We start from the raw sequence: 17,862 nt of genomic DNA on the forward strand, positions 1-17,862 counted from the left end.
CTGCTGGAAAAATAAGGATAAGGTACTTAAAACACCTTCTTCTATTTAGAGAAGAGCAAGAAAACCTGGCAGTCAGGGTGAGGACTGGTAGTGCTGAAGTCATTTTATACTTCTGGAACTAAGTTTAGATTAGGGTAGACACAATCTTTTTAACACTAAACTCTCACTCCATCTGCCTTCCTGCAACACAACAAGGCTCAGTCTTGGTTTAATCCAGAGAAAAAGAACTAAATTATATTAGTAACTAGTTTTTCCATTATTTGACTATACAACTCACATACCAATTTTCCCCCCAACATCAATTACATTACTAAGCTAACCACACTCTATTTATTTTTAAAGATTTATTTATTTTAGAGAGAGAGAAAGCACGTGCATGTGCACACATGGGGAGAAGCAGAGGGAGAGGAGAGGGGAAGCAGACTCTCGGTTGAGAGTTCAGGACCCTGAGATCATGACCTGAGCCAAAACCAAGAGCCTGACGCTTCACAGACTGAACCACCCAGGCGCCTTCCCACCCCACTCTCTTTAATAGGAACCTCCTTTCCTAGGTGGAAAAACCACCTATACTATCTTTGGAAATAGAATATATTCTTCACATACATGGATAAAAACTAAAGTCTAGGTAAATGCCACCCACTAAAACCAAACACAATCTAGCAATCTTACAAAAAGAAGAGCAACCACAAAACTGAGTAAGTGCCAGAATTAACCCAAAACCTCCTTGAATTCCAACTGACAAGCCAAAGATGATCATGCTGGTGAAGTTTCTACTTCTAGGTCTCTTCACCAGTATCATCACGGAGAGTCTACACATAGGTGTAATAAAGCCCAACAACCCCAAAACTTTTACTAAAAACAACTAAGTAAAACAATTACTTTCAGAATAAAAAACACATTTTATGCATGGAACATGGAAGGCAAGAGGGTCAACGTATCTTCAACCCAGAAGCTACAAAAAATAAGGCAAAAAAGTAATACCAATTTCCACAGTTGACCCAAAATTAAATTTTCAGTTACTCTAAAAGAGAGAATAGGTAATAATTAGCAGTATGTAAAGACTTTGTTATTATACCCTAACTAAGTTTCAATCCACGAAATCAAATCTGCTGAATCAGTGATACAACAGTTGGCTTGAAAACATGTTTTAGTATCTAAAACTTTGCTAAATAATCTTAGAAATGTTTGAGAACTGGAATAACTTAATTATTCTTACCTTTGCAGACACTCATACCACCTGAATTTTGCACTTCATCAAATTTGGCAAAAATCATCTCTAACCTGGGAATAAAGAACACATTTTGTTTGTTTTATATACAGTTTAAATAGAAACAATTTCCCTAACCACCTCCCTGAGAAAAATAAGTTCAGGGATTCAGTTAGTCTCATACAACTCTTTTACAATTACCTCACTTACGAGAGAAAACACCAAACCCATCTCGCTTGAGTAGAGAAGCAGCCAAACACAGGCAGCATCTACATGCACACAGTTTCATGTTTCCTCATAAAATTATTTCTCCAAACCCATCAAAAATACTTGTTACGACCGTATAATAAATGCATTCAGTCACCAAGACCTTTTTAAAAAGTACATAAAATCGGGCGCCTGGGTGGCTCAGTTGGTTAAGCGACTGCCTTCGGCTCAGGTCATGATCCTGGAGTCCCTGGATTGAGTCCTGCGTCGGGCTCCCTGCTTGGCAGGGAGTCTGCTTCTCCCACTGACCCTCCCCCCTCTCATGTGCTCTCTCATTCTCTCTCTAATAAATAAATAAAATCTTAAAAAAAAATAAAATAAAAAAAGTAAAAAGTACATAAAATCATGCAAAGGAAATGTAAGGCAAACAAAAACAATGAAATATAAAATGCTAGAAACTAAAGTGATACGGATATGACTGATAATCTGACATTTTCTCTATTAAACTACTTTCTTTCGACACCAATTCCATTACTCTTCTGATTATATTCAGAATTATTTCTACACTTCTGCTATCACTTTTTTTTAGTTAACAATGTGTTTCTTATTACAAAAGCAATGTACACTCATTATAAAAGAAAACGAGGAAATATAATTAGGAAAAAAGAAAAAACCCAAAACACAATCCCAACATCCAATATTTTTGAGTTGTATGCTTTCTGATGGTTTGTATTTATTTTTTTTTTAAAGATTTTATTTATTTGACAGAGAGAGACAGCGAGAGAGGGGACACAGCAGGGGGAGCGGGAGAGGGAAAAACAGGCCTCCTGCTGAGCAGGGAGCCTGATGTGGGGCTCGATCCCAGGGGATTATGACCCAAGCCTGAAGGCAGACGCTTAACGAATGAGCCACCCAGGAACCCCGATGGTTTGTATTTATATATAAATTTTCTTCAGATCAAAATGGGATCATGCTGACAGCAGTATTTTTTAGTTTGCTTTGCCTTTACTTTCCAATATATCATGCTATGATTTATTCTTTTTTTTTTTTTTTTTTTTTGAGAGAGAGAGAGAGCAAGCAAGCATGGGAGGGGAAGGAGGGAGGAGAGGGAGAGAAAGAATCTCAAGCAGGTTCCACACATAGCACAAAGCCTGATGTAGCGCTCAATCTTGGGACCCTGACATCATGACCTGAGCTGAAATCAAGAGTCAGACACTTAACTGACTGAGCCACCCAGGCGCCCCTATGCTCTGATTTATTCTTAAAGTTATGACTTAGAAATCTGGGCAAGGGAAGAGAGCCATTGTCATTTTGTTTTTAATTGCCAGATGTTCTCTGACTTACCCTTATGTTTCTGTCACAGTGTCATTTCTATAACCTTAATTAAGCCGTGGTCCATATCCTGTCATTTCTCACTTGTAAACTGAGGATGCAGACACTTTCTATCTTAACAATATATTTTTTTAAAGTTGAAAACCTAGGAACTCATCATAATGTGATTTTTTTTTTTTTTTGACAGAGAGACAGCGAAAGAGGGAACACAAGCAGGGGGAGTGGGAGAGGGAGAAGCAGGTTTCCTGCTGAGCACGGAGCCTGATGCAGGGCTCGATCCCAGGACCCTGGGATCATGACCTGAGCCGAAGGCAGACGCTTAACGACTGAGCCACCCAGGCGCCCCATAATGTGATTTTTAAACCTGAGCCTTACCTCCTACCCCCACTGAATTCAACAAATAAAAATATTCACACATCTGAAAGCATTTCAGTTTAAAAACATGGGTTGCTTCATCCTACAGAGTAGTATCTTCCAGAGACTTGAGCAGAGAGCAGACAAGTTGCCCAGAGACAAGATGTGGACAAGACGAAATGGGAGAGGGAATCCTGGAATTGGAAGGTGGAACACCTCAGAATGAAGACCACACAGGCCAGATACAAAAGGGAGAGGAACCAGGAGAGCTCTTTGGGGAAAATGGCAGAACAAGATGTTAAGAAGCATGAAATTAACACTCAAGAGTAGCAAAATGGGAGTAAGAAACTGAGGACAGAAAGCTCTGAGAGAAGAGAACTGATAAGGAATTGAGATGGGCAGATAAAACATACAACTCCTTAACTGAGCTACCCAGGCACCCCAGGAAGAAAAATTTTTTAATTATTACTTTAAAACTATTTGATTCAATGGCTTTATAAATAATACTTAAGCTTAGGTATTTTAATAAAGAAGAATGTTCTTGATATAAATAAGGGTGGGCAAAACCAGAAATTTTACCCTAAAGGGCTATATCCAACAGGAAATTTCAAAATCACAAAGGGAGCAGCATTTGATAGGCAGAAATACCCTTCTGAAACATAAAGTTAGAAAATGACCACTATATGATAAAAGAATATGGTTTTCAAATAAATGCAATATTCAGTATAAAGTTAAAAGAGGGAAACAGGGGTGCCTAGGTGGCTCAGTTGTTAAGCGTCTGCCTTCGACTCAGGTCATGATCCCAGGGTCCTGGGATCAAGCCCCACATCCGGCTCCCTGCTCCGCGGGAAGCCTGCTTCTCCCTCTCCCACTCCCCCTGCTTGTGTTCCCTGTCTCACTGTGTCTCTCTCTGTCAAATAAATAAATAAATAAAATCTTAAAAAAAAAAAAAAAAAAAAGAGGGAAACAGTGGAACATCATCTGAAGAAATGGGTAAACCAAAATTCATTCATTTTTACCTTATAAAAGTTTTAGACCCTTTGACATAAAGGGGTCCAGTGACGATTCAAAATACTACCTACAAAATAATGAGGTCATATGCTAAGGATAGAAAACATTCTGGCATGCTTGAAAGAGCAAAGCTCATCACACCTTGTACCCTCCCATTCCCTACTACCTGTCACTGCTCTGGTCTCAGACTCCTTATCTGCCAAGTGACTCACCACTTCATGGTCGGAGAAACCATAAATAAGAAAGGATGGGATTAATAGGTCATTGGCTTATTTCAGTAAGAACATTAAAGTGCAGCCTATCCACATATGATAAAACTCCTATGAGATTGATTCTGATGGGGGGAAAATCAAATAAGGAGTTTCCCATAACAACTAAAATTACTTATTAAAAAAAACAACTTAAGCAAAAAGGAAGATTATAGGCTAATCTTACCTTGAGCATAAATGCAAAAATCTTAAACACACATATGGACACTTAATTTATAACAAAAGGAACACTGAAGAAAGACGTTTTCAGTAAGTGGTGTTGGTCAAGTGGATACCCACATGGAAAAAAAATGTATCTGAACCCCCATTTCACACCACTTTCAAAGAAAATACCCCACGGACTATAAATCTAAATGTGAATAAAACTTCAAGACAATCACCCAGAGAATGTCTTTAAGATGTTAGGGTAAGCAAAGATTTCTTAAACTGGGCACAGAAATGTCTAATCATAAAGGAAATGTCTAAAAACTACATCAAAATTAATAACTTACGTACATTAAAAGACATCATCAAGAAAGTAAAAAGGCAAGTCACAAGGTGGGAGAAGATATCTGAAACATATACATAGCTGACAATGGGCTTGCACCTAGAATGTATGTTAAAAATCCTACTAATCAATTTTTTTTAAATGACAGACCACCCAATTTTTAAAAATAGGCAAGAGACCTGAAAAGACACTTTAAAAGAACATATCCAAATGGCTGATAAATACATGAAATGGTTCTCTTCTTTATTAGTAATCAGAAAAATGCAGATTACCACTATAATGACAACACCAGAAACCTAAAATTAGTAAGATTAAGACTAATAATGCTAAATATCAGTGAAAACATAGAATAATAGGAACTTACGAACAGTGCCAGCAAGAATATAAATGGGTACAACCACTCTGGAAAACTGTTTGTCAGTATCAATTACAGGTGAACATATCCAATGGCCCAGCAATTCCACTCTTAGATATCCTCTAAGAGGTGAATACATAGGTACACCAAAAGACATTTACAAGAATGTTTTTAATAGCATTATTCAAAAGAACTACAAACTGAAAACACCTCACAAGTCCATCATTAGTATGGATTCATTAGGTAGGACTTATTCATAAAAGAGAAAAGTAAATGGCAATGAAAACAAACCAACTACGGCAGATCCAACAACCCAAATGAATTAAAACAACAACAACAAGGGGCACCTGGATGCCTCAGTTGGTTGAGCAACTGAGAGTCATTTCGGTTTCAGCTCAGGTCACGATCTCAGGGTCGTGGGATCAAGTCCTATGGTGGGCTCCTCACTCAGCAGGGGGTCTGCTTGAGGATTCTCTTCCTCTGCCCCTCCCCACCTCAAATAAGTAAATAAATCTCTAAAAAATAATGTTAACTGAAAGAAGCCAGACACAAAAGAGCACATACTATATGATTCCACTTCTATAAAATTCAAAAATTCAAGAATTAAAAAGGATTTAGGCAGGTTTCTGGATGATTATAATGTTCAACTTTGCCACCTATGTGGATACATGGGTGTATTCACTTTATGGTAATTTACACAGCTGCATACTTATGATTTACATACATTTCTGTATGGATGTCATACTTGCATGAAACTGTAAAATTAGTTAATAAAAATACTTTCAATATAAATATATAATGTAATATATATACATACATATACACATTCATACACATAAATACATTATGTTAACATTGTTTCTTTCATTCACATAAAATGATGTAGAATTTACTCAAATGAAATTGTTAGCCCTGGAAGTAGAAAATGAGTAAGCAAACAAAATGCATATTTAATGGACAATCTTATTACCAAAAAATAATTGGTACTGGAAAAAAAATACATGGTAAGAGAGATAGCCAGATATGATGAGTTATACCAGAACATACCTCTGAAGTAGTCTTACATCTCCTGACACCCAACCCCCGCCACCACCAAAAATCTAATCAAGCCTCTAGATCTAACTACCAATTTGTAAGATATAAAGACAGAAGGATATGTCAAACCATACCACAGAAAAAGAATTAGCAATATTCAGAATATGGGAAACTTTACAGGATAAACTACCTAGCTTATTCAACAAATAAACACAAGAGAAAAATGTGTTGGAGGTAAAGATTTAGAAAGACTTGTAAGAACATATCAACTAACTGTTGGACTTTATTTGGATACTGACTCAAAGAAACCTAAAAACATATACAGAAACTTATGAGATTTATGAAACAACTGGAAATTTGAATGCTGACTGGATATTTGATTTATAGAACTATTTGCAAAAAAAAATTTAAGTTGTGATGACAGTATTGAATGTACTGAATTACAGATGAAATATTATGACTTGGGATTTGCTTCAAAATAAAACAAGAGTAAGTAGGTAAGACAATAACATGCAAAACTGGCCATGAGTTGTTAATTATTGAAGCTGGGTAATGGGTACATGAAGGCTCATTATACTAGTCTACTTGAGTCTGTGTTTGAAATTTTCTGTAATAAAAAGTTAAAAAATTCCTTTCAAGCCCCCCTTAAAATGGGGACTAAAATTTGATTACAAAAAAATTTAACTGGAATAATATCTTTAATAAAAACAGAAACTCTGAGAACTACTAAAGAAAAAAAGTACCTTTGTAAAAAATGTTCTGATACATGAGAAGCTCATCAATGGGATTTTTACTGATCTGACTGATGCCACTATACTCAGATATTCTTAATTTTCTTTTTATTTGACTAGGTTTTAAGAGTAGTGACTAATTTTTTTTTTTTAAGATTTTATTTATTTATTTGACAGAGATAGACAGAGCCAGAGAGCACAAGTGGGGGAATGGCAGAGGGAGAGGGAGAAGCAGACTCCCCAACTGAGCAAGGAGCCTGATGTGGGGCTCGATCTCAGGACCCTGGGATCATGACCTGAGCCGAAGGCATTTGCTTAACCATCTGAGCCACCCAGGCACCCCGAGTAGTGACTAGTAGTGACTAATTTCTTTTTTTCTTTTTTTTTTAAAGATTTTATTTATTTGAGAGAGAGCACATGCGAACGAGTGTGGGGGAGGGGCAGGGGGAAGGGGAGAAGCAGACTCCTTGCTGAGCAGGGAGCCCAATGTGGGACTCAATCCCAGGCCCCTGGGATCATGACCTGAGCTGAAGGCAGACGCTTAACCGACTGAGCCACCCAGGCGCCCCAGTAGTGACTAATAATTATATAGCTTTCTGTTATCCAGTATCTTGTATAATACCTTTCAACAGGAGGCACTCAAAAAAATATTTACTTAATGAATAAATTAATATTTTTACTAAATTCTTGCTCAACCATCTTCCAAATAATGATTACTGCCTGGTATCAAAAGACAGTTCACTGGATGATATTTAATTACATATTAAATAACATATGAGTATATAATCAGTGTCCAAAAAAATTACAGGATGTAAAGAACTTTTTAAATGGTGATAACCTACATATCTTTATGTATCTTGTGAATTTTAAAACATCTCAGAAAATTGAACCTATTTAAAAGAAACACATGATATTAAAACTTATAAAATGAGGGGCCAAAAAAACCACCAAAACCAAAACAAATTTAGCAAGACTTACCTAGCAGGAGGAATTCCTCTCTTACAAAGATCCACCCTCACTCTCTCTCCCACATGTCTATAGATCTCCACTATAGCTAATACGGCAGCATCTCTCACCTGCCAAAGAATTCAGAACTTAAACTTAGATGAGACATAATAAAACACTTCATCTCAAGGCACCATTACAACTGGAAGTTCTCAGTTGGTTTTAATGCCTCTAAACCCCTGAGAGATTTTGGCAGGTCATTAATAAAAAGCAAGAGGACCTGCTGAGAAAACTCTAGAGAAATCTTGTAAAATGCTTTGTAGAAATCTAAGAAACATGTATGTAAACGTTACCAATGTGGTTTTTTAAAAATCTTCTATTTGTAGTAAGACTGCACAAAGAACTGCCAATAACTGTATGAATACAAATCATTATTGCAGTTAATACACTTTTCTGGAATAAAACTGCCCTTCAAGAATGTGGTCTGAACTCAACACCAATGTTCATAGCATCATTATTTACAATAGCCAAAAGGTGGAACAAACCCAAATGTCCACCTAAGGATGCATGTATGAACAAAATGTGGTATACACATACAATGGAATATTATTCAGCCTTAAAAAGGGCAGAAATTCTGACACATGCTACAACATGGATGAACCCTGAAGACATTATGCCATGTGAAATATGCCAGATACAAAAGGACAAATTGTATGGTTCCACTTTCATGAAGTACCTAGAGTAGTACAATCATATGGAGAGAAAGTAAAATGTGGTTGCCAGGAGCTGGGGGGTTGGGAAGAATGGGGAGTTATTGCTTAATGGGTACAGAGTTTGGGAAGATGAAAAAGTTCTGGAGATGGATGGTGGTGATGGCTGCACAACAGTGTGAATGTACTTAATTGCCAATGAATTGTACACTAAAAAATGACTGGAATGGTAAATTTTATGGTGTGTATATTTTAACACAATTAAAAGAAAAAAAATGTGGCCTCAAGACAGGAATTTGGAAGACAGCTCTAGTTTCCTTGCACAGCTCACTGTCAAAGAGCACGTGAAGAGGTAATGGAACTCTTTCAAACATCCAAAGGCAGAGCTGGGGCCTAATAGCAAGGAAAAGTTTATCCAGGGTTATTCCAAATTCCCAAGCTATGCCAAAAAGGTTACAGTCAAGACTCAACTCCACTAGGATGGACAAGACCCAGAATACACTCCTGTATTATGCCTACAGCATACACAGCTCAGGTAAAGAAATTTCTAACAAGTGATACACCACTGGTACAAATTCCCTCTGTTAAATAGGGTTATGACTGTTGCAAAAAGTTGTTACGCAACCACATTCAGGAATGAAGAAAGGAAGCTGACAATCTGTCCACACAATTAACATGTAGGAGGACTATAAAAAGGAATCCAGGTTCTTTGTCACTCAATCTTTCAAACCCAAGAACTATCCTTTTAGTCCCATATATCCTTAATACTAGCCAAACGAGTAACAAACTTAAGCAACTTACGTGAATATAATGTGTTCTTGGAAAGTAACTTTGGTGGATTAAAAAAAAAAAAATGAGGTGAAATCTTGTTTTCACTACCCCCCTCCGCCCTCCCTCTTCTTTTTTTAAAATGGAGTTAAGGGCACAAGGAAAGAAGAGATAGCCAAAAAAATTAGTCGGTGCTTGAATGTAAGTAAAATTTTACCTGACTGTTGGAATCTCCAAATAGGATACACAAATGTGGTACCAACTTGCTGAGGACTAGTGGCTGAGCCCCAAAACTAAATATAATTTGAAACAAAAAATAAAGAGAATTTGGTTTTAATCAAACAGTAAACAAAATAGCCTTATACTTTCTTCTTGTCTATATCAAAAAGACAAACATGGTGAGGAGCATGGGTACACATCATTAAAACATGAAGGACATCAGACACAAGCAAAAACTAATTCTAAACAATGTGAAATATGCAAACTTGAAAAATCATGACTGACAATGAAAACTGTCAACACATGATCCAACAGAACAAAATGTTCAACCAATGGCACTTTTAACACCTAGCAACCTACTGATCACTCAGGAAAAATTGAGCTTTTGTTTTAAAATAGTGATTTTTTTTAGATGCCGGGTCTCAAATAAATTTGCATTCCAATAAAACCTTTAATTATGTTTATTAATATTTGATGAGGTCATGGGTTGAAAGCAAATGACAGGAGAGCCAAAAACCACAAAAGTTGTGCAGAACTGAATGCACTTACAAGCTCTAGATGGCAGAAAGGACCACAGTGGAGTAATAGAAAATAAATGAAGGTATAGTTAGAAAAAAGGAAGTAACACTACAGGAAAAGTTGAAAGCTACTATATATCACCTATCTTGTTGCACAGAACTTGAACAAATAATCCAGAAAGAGATCAAAAGCCGTAACAACTTCTTCGGACTGGAGTTCTGAGCTCTGTGGCTCTCTGCTGTCAGAGCTCTACATACTGCTACCTGATTCACTGTCTAGTTATCTGGGAGAATCTTGTTCAGTCTGTGATTTGGGTAGCCATACACACTGGTCTAGAAAGCCTAGCTGGAGGGAATTGGCTACGATATTTGAAATACCACTGAGTTAAAAACAATTCCAAACTGGGTCCAGAACAGAAGTAGATCCTAAGTTATATCAACATACTTGTTATATGACCATCTATTTTGGGTAGCAACTATTAACTTACTCAAGAAAAAAAGAAAAACACTTCTTATCACTGACTAATAATTTTAAATTAACATACACATAAAAAATTAACAGCTAAAGATACCGAATCAAAAACTCTTATACCAGAAATCAATTAGTAACTATTTAAAATGTTACTTCCATAGCTTTCTTCAAGCTTTATGAAATGGATATTGCTTTTTCCTTTTAGAAAAATGAAAAACAAGATGGCTATTTTCAGTAATCATAAAACTTACATGTTTAAGGTTTCAATAAGACACAGACACACGCCTTCTCGAGATCGAAAATTCTTGTGCTTAAAACCAGAAGCCAACTGTTCCCAAATGTACTATTTAAAAAACAAGTATAACAAAAAATTAAATTACTCATGTTATAATCTTTTTTATTCCCAACCTTATCACCAACCTTAATGATAACTGAATTTTCCCATCAGACTTTACTTCTCTACCAAATTTGTACTAATGTTGTTCTCACCCATTTTTAAGTATCTTAATCACATTTTTAGTTTTTATTTAGTATCTTTCACTTTAGATTTGTTATTCTCAGAAAAACTATGTCCATCTTTCACTGTGGATTTCAATTATTCTCAGGAAACTATGTCCAATACCTAAAAACCTTAGAATTTCCATGGACATAGAATTCTTTCTAAGCTTTAGAAACCTCCCAACAACAATGCTACCATTATAAGCCCAGTAGTCCAGTAAGTATTTAAAAGGTCCAATGTTGCCTAGTAACTACTCCAAATTGTCACATGGAACAGGCTTTTTCAACATTTTATAATTCAGGCTTTTCTCACTTTAGCACTGGATCCAAATACAGAAACATCATTTGGTAAAAGTCATTTTATTGCTACCTAATATAATTTTCTTTTGTAAAAAGCATACATAACCTGTAACAGATAATCTACAGCAATTATATGAATTTGGTGTAGGAAGGAATCCAACTTTATTCTTCCAAACATACAGCTAATTGTCTCTATCCATCCTTTCTCCACATCTAGAAACACCATCCTTACCATTTATTAGATTCATACACACACACACACACACACACACACCTCTTCCTGGACCCTTTATTCAGTTCTACTAATATTTCTCTTTCTGCCAAACTTTCTGGAAGGTAACTTGGAAGTTTATTCAGAAAATCTTAAATGTGAATAACTTGATGCAGCAACACCATCTCTGGAACACTATTCTATATAAATACTTATATGTACATCCAAAGACACATGTACAAGGATGTTCCTTATAGAACTGCTTATAACAGCATGTCAAAATGAGTTAAAATTTGAACCACTAAACAAGTGTTGAAGGATACCCACCAAACTATTAACAAGGACTTCATTCTAAGGTATAAAATATCTGGGCAAACAGTTAATTTTTGCAATTTTTTATAAAACATATGTAATATGTGTTATAATTTTGAAACTGTATTTTAGGTAATAACCCATAATACCATTGTATATATTGTAAATTCTGATTTTTTTCTACTTAACATTCTATAAATCTTTGTTTACATATCAATTTATTGTCGTGGTTTTTAATAAACTTCCAAGTTACCTTCCAGAAAGTTTGGCGGAAAGAGAACTATTAGAACTGAATAAAGAGTCCAGGAAGAGTGTGTGTGTGTGTGTGTATGAATCTAATAAATGGTAAGGATGGTGTTTCTAAATGTGGAGAAAGGATTGATTGAGACAATTAGCTGTATGTTTGGAATAACCTGATGGAAATTGTTAATAATAACATTAATTTCAGTATCAGAGTCTGAGCTTCATCTCGAACCTTGTCTTTGGCATCTCCCACTCTATTAAAGCTACAATAACTAGAGAAATGCAAGAGAAAGAGAGTAAATATTTATTATTCATCTCCATTATAAGCTATATTTTACAAAATTATTAACAGCTTGTGGGGTGCCTGGGTGGCTCAGTTGGTTAAGCGACTGCCTTCAGCTCAGGTCATGATCCTGGAGTCCCAGGATCGAGTCCCGCATCGGGCTCCCTGCTCAGCAGGGAGTCTGCTTCTCCCTCTGACCCTCCCCCATCTCATGCTCTCTCTATCTCATTCTCTCTCTCAAATAAATAAATAAAATCTTTAAAAAAAATTATTAACAGCTTGTTTCCATAAATGAAAAGTTAAGAGGTAAGCAAATTATTTCCTTTACTCATGAGTCCAATCAAAAATAACGGAGAAGGAAGTTTCAAAAGCATACATATGGGACTTAAACTTACGACCCAACGTGGGACTTAAACTCACAACCCTGAGATCAAGACCTGAGCTGAGATCAAGAGTCAGATGCTTAACTGACTGAGCCATCCACGCGCCCCTTTTTGCTCTCCTTTCAAAACATCTCCATAAGGGCTATTTTTTTCTACTGTATTCATAAAACACAAGTTGGTGTCACAGAATATATGCCTTATACAATCAGTAACCACCTGTTCAAATAAAAAATTTTCTTCTTGTTGCTGTAAAAGTTGCACAAATTAATATATTCAGTAGTTCTCAAAATGACCTTTCTCACTGAACACTATTATCTGCAGGTAAGAAAAACTAGAAAATCCTAAAGAATAATATAATCAGTAGTGTCTAGCAGAATCTCAGAGTTAGCTTTGTATAAAGTGTCAAAGAGCAGAAAATAGGAAAAAGAAAAGCAAAAAAACCAAAAAGTCAAATATTGACATTTTATCTTAAATTTCAATTCCTTTAAAGAATTAACAACAATTCATTGTTTAAAATTTCAGCTTTCCTGTCCCCTGGGGCTTCAATGACTTGCTGTGATTACCAGCTATCTTTACTGATATTTCATCACTGATTAGCAAAATGTAAATTTGAAAATGAAAGCCTACCATAGGTGGTGCTACTTGATCCATTAATTTCAATATCAGAGTCTGAGCTTCATCTCGAACCTTGTCTTTGGCATCTCCCATTCTGTCTATTAAAGCTACAATAACTAGAGAAAGGCAAGAGAAAGAGAGTAAATATTTATCATTCATCTCCATTATAAGCTATATTTTACAAAATTATAAACAGCTTGTTTCCATAAATGAAAAGTTAAGAGGTAAGCAAATTATTTCCTTTACTCATGAGTCTAATAAAAAATAACGCAGAAGGAAGTTTCAAAAGCATACATATTACATGATATCCACTTATGATAATATTCAAAAAACAGGCAAGACGAAATATTATCCTATTTGGAGATGTGTATGGCTAGTCAAGCTCTACAGATGAGCAGGGAATGGTTATCTAAAAGGTCATGTCAGTGGTTACCTCTCTGGCAGAGGGAGGGAGAGAGGGAGGTGTCATCAGGAATGCAGAGAGGAAGTATCTAGGATGGCAGAGTTCTAGTTTCTCGACCTGGGCACAGGCAGGTGTTGGTGTACAATTACATGTGTGATATACACTTATGCATGTATGACATATTACTCAACTGACAAAAATAAAAGCCTAGGCCCCTGGATTAAAGTTTTTCTCTACTATGTCCAAGACTGTGGCACTATTTCAAGGAAGGAGGCAGGAAAGGCAGGTGAGAGTCCATTCTTGGAGAGTTTTCACGAAAAAGGTTTCTGTAACTATAAATCAACAAAGCACCACAAAGAAATCACATCTATTGAGGGTGAGGGTGAAGGGAAAGGGAGGCAGAAGCTAGAACTCAGAGGGTTTTAAGTCCACTCATTGGGCAAAAATATCTCATAGTCAAAATTATCTTTCTGTAATCCCTTAAATTACCATTGCCCCTTATGTGGTGTTACAAGGTGCGTGGCCACAATATTTCGTCTCCTTTTGTCTTTATATCCTCAACCATTAATGTTTGCAGCAGCACTCACCTCAGAAGATGACTGAAAATGGAAAAGGGAATAAATGTAAACCACTTAGAGTGAAGGGCACTGAGTAAGCACTCTGTGTCACCTACCACCCTCACCATCGCTAGCATCATTCTACATGTTCGAAGGCAAAGAAATTAACTTCTTTTGGGCGCCTGGGTGGCTCAGATGGTTAAGCGTCTGCCTTTGGCTCAGGTCATGATCCCAGGGTCCTGGGATCGAGTTCCGCATCGGGCTCCCTGCTCCTTGGGAGCCTGCTTCTCCCTCTGCCTCTCTCTCTCTCTCTCTGTCTCTCATGAATAAATAAATAAAATCGTTAAAAAAAAAAAAAAAAGAAATTAACTTCTTTTCTCTTTTGACATGATAGCTATAGCCTTCCTTTCCCTGAGGCAATGAAGGCTGAGACCTAGTGTAAACAAGGGAAGGAAGAAGAAATGAGATCGAGAAAGGAATTTTTCTCTCAATTATTTACAATTATAATTAATTGTATATATACTTTGATGCAAATATGTTCTACAATATAACATTGTCTACAATATAACAACCAGACTGATGTAAATAAACAACAACACTTAAGGAAAAAAGAAATTAAATTCTTTTTGGAAGAAAATTCAAATACAGTGAGAAGCCCACTATACCAAATGAAATGATATTATCCAAAAACCTAAGCTTAATCAAGGAAACAACTGTATAAGAAAACAAAGTCCCTGCCATAAAATCATAAGCCTAATCATGAGGCAACTGAAGTACCTGTCAGTCGGAATAATATAAACACTTCTCATCTTGCTTAGATTATTGTTAACATCAGAGAAAATCACTGACATCTGTAGGATTGGCTGTGTGGGACTCTGGTTCTGATAGCTTCTGAGAGGCAGAAGACAGTAATAAACACTTAATAAATATTAAGTATTATTATGTACTAAGCACTGAATTATCTCATGTCATCCTCATAACAATCCTATGAAATAGAGTAGGCCCATTTGATAGAGAAGGCCCAAAGGGATTAAATACCTTGCCCAAAGTCACACAAATAGCAAGTTGAAACAAGGATTTAAATAATCCACACAATTAGGTCCCAGTCATAACTATTTCTATTTACTTGTAACTGGGGTGTTCTGCGTGGGTGTGTGTGTTGTAACAATCACACAACAGTAGTATGAAAAAAAAATAGCCACTTCATTCTTGAGAGGTGGAATTTAACTCCAAAAAGAAAATTAATATGTTGACCCAAACAACGGCTCACTTCAATATGAAAAACTAAAATTTTATAAAATATAAACAATGAAAACAACTTTACACTATATAAACTATTATTATAGTTATTAAAAAATCCATGAATTTTTTGCATTAGAATTCCTTTTTAACACATACTCCCTTGGTGTCAAGTAGAGTAAGATTTTATTCCTAGCTCTACCAGTTATTAATTATATAAACTTCTCCACATTTCGAAGTTTCCTTGTCTATAAAATAAGGAGGGATGCAGGCCTATACCGCACATGGCTAGTGAGAGGATGAAGTAAAACTGGTAAAAAAAAAAAAAAAAAAAAAAGGCTTGTGCTAAGCCCATAATAAGCATTTGGAATAGTTAACAGTCTAAGGATCCTAAAGATCTGTATATAATATAATGACCACTGAATTTTACCATTCAATGTGATGAATATTCAATAGATAATTATAGGAACCCCAAACAGTGTTTTTACCCTATAGACATTAAGAATTTGTTAAACAAATGAATAGATCAATCAGACTGGAATATGAACAGTGAAACACTGGAGAAGTTTAAAGCACAGCTGGTATGTTTTATTCTCTCAGCACTGTATGAGATGCATACCATTTTACAAGATGCAAAACTGATGACCAGGTAGCCCAACTATTCTAATACTCTTTCTGTAACTGCATTTTCAATTAAAACTACCTGCTTAAAGAAAAAGCATAACCAAGTACAGCATCCTTTCTTGATTAAAACTCTTCAGAGTGTAGGGACAGAGGGTACATACCTCAGTATCATAAAAGCCATCTATGAAAAACCCACAGCAAATATCATTCTCAATGGGGAAAAACTGACAGCTTTTCCCCTAAGGTCAGGAACATGGCAGGGATGGTCCACTATCACCACTGCTATTCAACATAGTATTAGAAGTCCTAGCCACAACAATCAGACAACAAAAAGAAATAAAAAGCATCCGAATTGGCAAAGAAGAAGTCAAATTCTCATGCTTTGCAGATGATATGATACTTTATGTGGAAAACCCAAAAGACTCCACCCCAAAACTGCTAGAACTCATACAGGAATTCAGTCAAGTGGCAGGATATAAAATCAATGCACAGAAATCAGTGGCATTTCTATACACCAACAAGACAGAAGAAAGAGAAATTAAGGAGTTGATCCCATTTACAACTGCACCCAAAACCATAAGATACCTAGGAATAAATCCAAAGAGGCAAAGAATCTGTACTCAGAAAACTATAAAATACTCATGAAAGAAACTGAGGAAGACACAAAGAAATGGAAAAACGTTTCATGCTCATGGATTGGAAGAACAAATATTGTGAAAATGTCTATGCTACCAGAGCAATCTACACATTCAATGCAATCCCTATCAAAATACCATCAACTTTTCTCAAAGAAATGGACAAATAATCCTAAAATTTGTTGGAACCAGAAAAGACCCCGAATAGCCAGAGGAATGTTTAAAAAGAAAAGCAAAGCTGGCGGCATCACAGTTCTGGACTTCAAGCTCTATTACAAAGCTGTCATCATCAAGACAGTATGGTACTGGCACAAAAACAGACACCTAGATCAATGGAACAGAATAGAGAGCCCAGAAATGGACCCTCAACTCTATGGTCAACTAATCTTCGACAAAGCAGGAAAGAAAGTCCAGTGGAAAAAAGACAGTCTCTTGAACAGATGGTGTTGGGAAAATTGGACAGCCACATGCAGAAGAATGAAACTGAACCATTTGCTTACACTACACACAAAAACAGACTCAAAATGGATGAAAGACCTAAATGTGAGGCAGGAATCCATCAAAATCCTAGAGGAGAACAGAGGCAGCAACCTCTTCGACCTCAGCTGCAGCAACTTTTTCCCAGACACATTGCCCAAGGCAAGTGAAGCAGGGCAAAAATGAACTATTGGGACTTCATCAAGATAAAAAGCTTTTGCACAGCAAAGGAAACAATCAACAAAACCAAAAGACAACTGGCAGAATGGGAGAAGATATTTGCAAATGACATATCAGATAAAGGGCTAGTATCCAAAATCTATAACGAACTTCTCAAACTCAACACCCAAAGAACAACTAATCCAATCAAGAAATGGGCAGAAGACATGAACAGACACTTTTCCAAAGAAGACATCCAAATGGCCAACAGACACATGAAAAAGTGTTCAACATCACTCGGCA

The 17,862-nt window shown here is 36.3% G+C and overlaps 1 protein-coding gene across 14 annotated transcripts in view; it reads right to left on the minus strand.

Moving 5' to 3' along the window:
* Positions 1 to 17,862, minus strand: part of CLASP2 (cytoplasmic linker associated protein 2) — a 184,359-nt gene that overhangs the window by 143,822 nt on the left and 22,675 nt on the right. For all 14 annotated transcript variants that reach the window (XM_045904135.3, XM_045904129.3, XM_064590567.1 and 11 more), the window contains exons 3-7: positions 13,478 to 13,581; positions 10,872 to 10,963; positions 9,629 to 9,704; positions 7,967 to 8,064; positions 1,217 to 1,281 (exon numbers count right to left, since the gene is read on the minus strand). In XM_045904135.3, coding sequence (XP_045760091.1) covers positions 1,217 to 1,281; positions 7,967 to 8,064; positions 9,629 to 9,704; positions 10,872 to 10,963; positions 13,478 to 13,581 — 435 coding nt within the window. The remainder of the gene's footprint in view (positions 1 to 1,216; positions 1,282 to 7,966; positions 8,065 to 9,628; positions 9,705 to 10,871; positions 10,964 to 13,477; positions 13,582 to 17,862) is intronic.

The sequence above is a fragment of the Mirounga angustirostris genome, unplaced genomic scaffold, assembly GCF_029215605.1.
Source record: "Mirounga angustirostris isolate CCGP_5_RB_7025 unplaced genomic scaffold, mMirAng1.0.hap1 SCAF_1, whole genome shotgun sequence".
NCBI classification, from domain to species: Eukaryota; Metazoa; Chordata; class Mammalia; order Carnivora; family Phocidae; genus Mirounga; species Mirounga angustirostris.